Below are 4,719 nucleotides of genomic sequence, written 5' to 3'. Positions count from 1 at the left end.
TCATTATCAATTTAATTTATTTTATATAACTCTGTTATTTATTATAAATCATCTTCTTCAGATAAAGCTATTTAAATTATTTTATTATTTTCTTCTTCTTATTTATATTTATTTTAATAATTAGAAATATTTTCAGATTAAATAAATTATAATATTTATTCTTCTTATGATTTAATTTTACAGTCTCTTGAATCAATTTCTTAAATTTTTAATCTTTTTAATGATTGCTATGAGTCATTTTCTTATTAAAGCTTCATTTTATTTAAATATGTAGACATTTCTATTAAATTTTATTCAAAATATATATATATTTGTTATTTTTTTTTAATAAAAATAGAAAAAAATAAATTCATATTTATTAATTTAATTATCATGTGTATTTAATATAAGTATCTTTTTTTTTATGTTTATTTTTATTAATTTTTTAAAAACAAGAAAAAAATGCATTTCCGCGAAAAAATTAATTTGTCTTTTTGTTAAATTATTAGATCATTTATAATTTTTAATTATTAAATTTATATATTTTATATTTTGATTATTAAAAATAAAAATAATATGTTCAATTATCTAAGTTGTTTACAAATATTTAGAATTATTATTATTTCTTTTTATTAAATTAAAAATATAAATAATTTCAATAAATATGTATTTATTTTTATTTTTTATAAATATAAAAATTTGTATAAAACTAAAATAATTTTCATAAATATAAAAAATAATAAATGAAATTTATAATTAGATAATAAAATATTTTTAAAAAACTAAATCAAAGTTAATAATAAACTGATTTTACTTGCGTATATTCAAGTAAACCTTCTTCTCCTCCATCTCTTCCAAATCCTGATTATTTATATCCTCCAAAAGGCATATATCTTTGTGAAATTGCATAGCTATTAATATAAACATTTCCAGCATCAATTTCTTTAGCAAGTAATTCACATTCAGTTAAATTGGAACTCATTATTCCACAAGCTAATCCATAACTACTATTATTAGCCCTTTCAATTACTTCTTCAATAGTTTTCCAAGGTTTTAAAACAGCAAGTACGGGTCCAAAAATTTCTTCTTAAGCAATTCTAGCATTATCATCAACATTAGCAAAAATAGTAGGTTTAATAAAGTATCCTTTTTATCCCCACCTTTCTCCACCTAAGATAACTCTGACATCTTTAAGATTTTTAGTTTCTTCAATAAATTGAAGAATTCTTTAGAATTATATTTTATTAACTTAAGGGCCATGGTTAGCACCGTCAAAAGCATCCCCAATAATTACACTTTCGTTCATTTTAATAAGTCTTTTCAAACATTCGTCATAAATGCTTTCATGAATAAGCAAACGGCTTCCAGCATCACATGATTGTCCCATATTTTATGTGAATGCGAACCAAATAGCTACTATCGTTTTGTCCAAATCAGCTGAAGGACATACTATAACAGGTGATTTTCCACCTAATTCAAGAGCTACTTTTTTCAAATTGGTTTCTGAACTTGCCTAAAGTATTTTTCTTCCAACTGCTGTTGAACCAGTGAAAGAAATTTTTCCTACTTTTTAACTTCTAGCGAGTGCCTCTCCTGCAATATTTCCATACCCGGGCACAATGTTAAATACTCCAGGTGGAAATCCAGCTTCTTTAATAAGTTCAGCAAATCTTAAAATTGTCAAAGGAGTTTCTTCTGAAGGTTTATGTACAATACAATTTCCTGTAGCAAGAGCAGGTCCGAATTTCCATTCACACATCATTAAAGGATAATTCCAAGGAGAAATCAATCCAACAACTCCAAAAGGTTCACGGCGACTATAAAACAATGTATCTTCAGAAGACTAATAGGTCTTTCCAGTTAACTTGTCAGCCCAGCCTGCATAATATCTGATGCTAGTTACCACTTCTTATATATCGAAAAGAGCTTAATCGAGTGGTTTGCCATTGTCTAAAGATTCTAATGCAACAAATTCATCTAAGTGCTTTTCAAGTAAATCTGCTAGTACCATCATTAATCTAGATCGTTCAGCTGCAGCAACTTTTTTCCATTTTTTAAAGGCTTAGGCAGCAGCATCTATAGCTAATTCTATGTCTTATTCTGTTCCTTCACTTATTTCACATATCTTTTCTTCTGTAGCAGGATTGTAAACTGGGATATAAGTCTTTTTTACTCCGTCAACAAATTAATTATTTATGAATAGCTTTGTTTAGAAATAAGTTGGTTTTTTAAAACGATTATTATTATTCATGTTTTTTTATCTTTATTTTAGAAACAAGAAAGGTATATATATATATATATATATTATTAAATATTTTTTATAAAAATAATAAAAATTTGTAATATTTCTAAAAGTTATAATTATTTTTTTTATATAAAAATAATAGAAATAAATTATGTATGTTTTAATAATATTCTTAATGAAAATATTAAACTAAATAATTTAATTATTGAGGTAAGATATTTTTAATTTATATGCGCTTATTTTTTGAAAAAAATTATTCACATAAAAATAAAATAAAATTATTAATTAATTTAAATAATTCGCTATTTACATGAATTATAACAACATTTAGCAGTAATAAATACAATATTTTAATATTATTTTTAAATATATAGTATAGCATAATTTCATGATCAAAACAAAATTTTTATAGCATTAAGTTTAAAAATCAAAACATTTTTAAATTACATTTCTTTTATATTAAAAGAAGTAGAAAATATTTAAAAAAAAAATGGAGAATAAATAGAAGTAATAAGAAAAATTTAATTTTTATTTATAAATTACAAATTTTAATTTTTATATAAAAATATTAATTAGTAATACCAATCTATTTTAAAATGATTATTTATATTAAAAGTAATATTAAAACATAAAATATTTCAATTAATCATATTTTATATAATAACTCTTCAAATAAAAATAAGATTAATGCTTATTAAAAAGCAAATATCTTTATATAATAAAAAATAATAAAGTAACAATAAAATTTTAAATAAAAAAAAGTAAACTTATTAGTAAATATATAAATATATTTAATATTTATATATAAAATTTATTTTATTTTAAAATCTTAATTTTATTTATTATTTAATATTAATAAAATAAAAAATAATTTAAAATTTATATTTTAAAAATTTTTAAAATATTATAAAAATAATAGAAATTAAAATATATAATATATTTTAAAATAAGAAATAATATATTTTTTTTCTTATATTAAAAAATAATTATTCAATAGAAATATTTTTTGTATATCTAAATAAATATTTAATTAAAATATCTGAAAATTAAATTAATCAAAACTTAAATATATTTTTTTCTAAAAATTTTTATTTTTAAAAATAGATTTTATGTTTTAATTAATTATTTTTATAAATAAATTATTTTAAATATTATTATTAAATTACTTTATTTATTTAAAAAACAAATATGAATTAAGAATAAAATACATTAAATCAACTAGAGCACTATATCTAGGGTATAAAATAATAAAGGGATTTATTATAAAATGAAATATATACGTCAGAAAATGTTTTAAATGAAATGGAAATAGAATTAATGAATATGCAAAGAGAATAAGAATATTTAAATTAAATAATAAATGAAAAATAATAAGCTTGTGACAAATATGATTAAATGATTGCACATTCATAGAATGCATATGATAAAGTAATTATTATGTATAATTAATATTATAAAAAAAATAGTTAAAATAAAATTCAGAAAAACTCCTTTTAACATTAAATAATGAATATAAAAAAATTTAATAATGAATAAAACAAAATTTTTTAGAACATTAATCATTTATATATTTATATGAATTAGAATTATGCAAAATTTATATTTTAAAAATATAAAATATGAATTTGATTGAAAATAAAATGAAAAAAAAATTATGTATGTATATTTTTTTAACAATAACAAATAGTTTTTAAGAAAATAAAGTGAACTAATTAATTAATAATGATATCAATATTTATAAAAATATAATAATAAAAAATTAATTCATTTACTTTTTTTATATTTATAATATATTTATTTTAAAAATTTATGATAATTTTAAATAAAAAAAAAGTTATATTTTTAACTAAATATTTTGCAAAATTAAAAAATAAATATAAGAATATCAAAAGAGATATTAAATAATATATTATATAATACATATAATTATTTATTTATAAATATCATTTATATAAATAATATTAAAATATTTTTATTAAATTAAATATAAAAAATTATAAATATATTATTTTTATATATTTTTATTATTTAATAATTTATTAAAATGAATTATATATTATTTTTTATATTAAATATATTTTAATATTTTTATATAAATTATTTATTATATTTAATGAAACATTTTTATTAATTATAAATTAAATATATAAATCTAATAAAAAAATATATTATTAAAAAGTAAATAATAAATTCTCAAATATATTTTAATTACATTTAATGAATATATATGTATTTATTCATAATATAATATTGTATATAAATAAATATAGTAAATTTTAGATATTTTTAAATTCTTTGAAAAAATAAAGTATAAAAGAATATTTACTTTTAAAAATTAAAAGTGTTTTGTTGATGTAAGAATTGGGTGGGTTGGTTTTTATTTTTTTTGTTAAAAGGGTTGGGTTGGGGTTGGGGTTGGGGTTGGGGTTGGGGTTGGGGTTGGGGTTGGGGTTGGGGTTGGGGTTGGGGTTGGGGGTTGGGGTTGGGGTTGGGGT

At 18.3% G+C, this 4,719-nt stretch overlaps 1 protein-coding gene across 1 annotated transcript, besides 5 other annotated features; it reads right to left on the bottom strand. All coding sequences in view use genetic code 6, as the record gives it.

Moving 5' to 3' along the window:
- Positions 1-677: 677 nt before the first annotated feature.
- On the bottom strand, positions 678-2,230 carry IMG5_106650 (hypothetical protein; the record flags this gene model as incomplete). Its single annotated transcript, XM_004035010.1, has 1 exon — positions 678-2,230. One exon carries the CDS (start codon positions 2,228-2,230, stop codon positions 767-769), a length of 1,464 nt encoding a protein of 487 aa, XP_004035058.1. The 3' UTR covers positions 678-766.
- Positions 2,231-3,001: 771 nt separating this feature from the next.
- Positions 3,002-3,048: a microsatellite.
- Positions 3,014-3,067: a microsatellite.
- A 453-nt stretch (positions 3,068-3,520) lies between these two features.
- Positions 3,521-3,568: a microsatellite.
- Positions 3,569-3,726: 158 nt separating this feature from the next.
- Positions 3,727-3,770: a microsatellite.
- An 849-nt stretch (positions 3,771-4,619) lies between these two features.
- Positions 4,620-4,719: a microsatellite.

This window comes from Ichthyophthirius multifiliis (genome assembly GCF_000220395.1).
Source record: "Ichthyophthirius multifiliis unplaced genomic scaffold scaff_1120509250881, whole genome shotgun sequence".
NCBI classification, from domain to species: domain Eukaryota; phylum Ciliophora; class Oligohymenophorea; order Hymenostomatida; genus Ichthyophthirius; species Ichthyophthirius multifiliis.
Note: the sequence above shows the minus strand (reverse complement) of the source record. Positions and strands in the feature narration are given on the sequence as shown.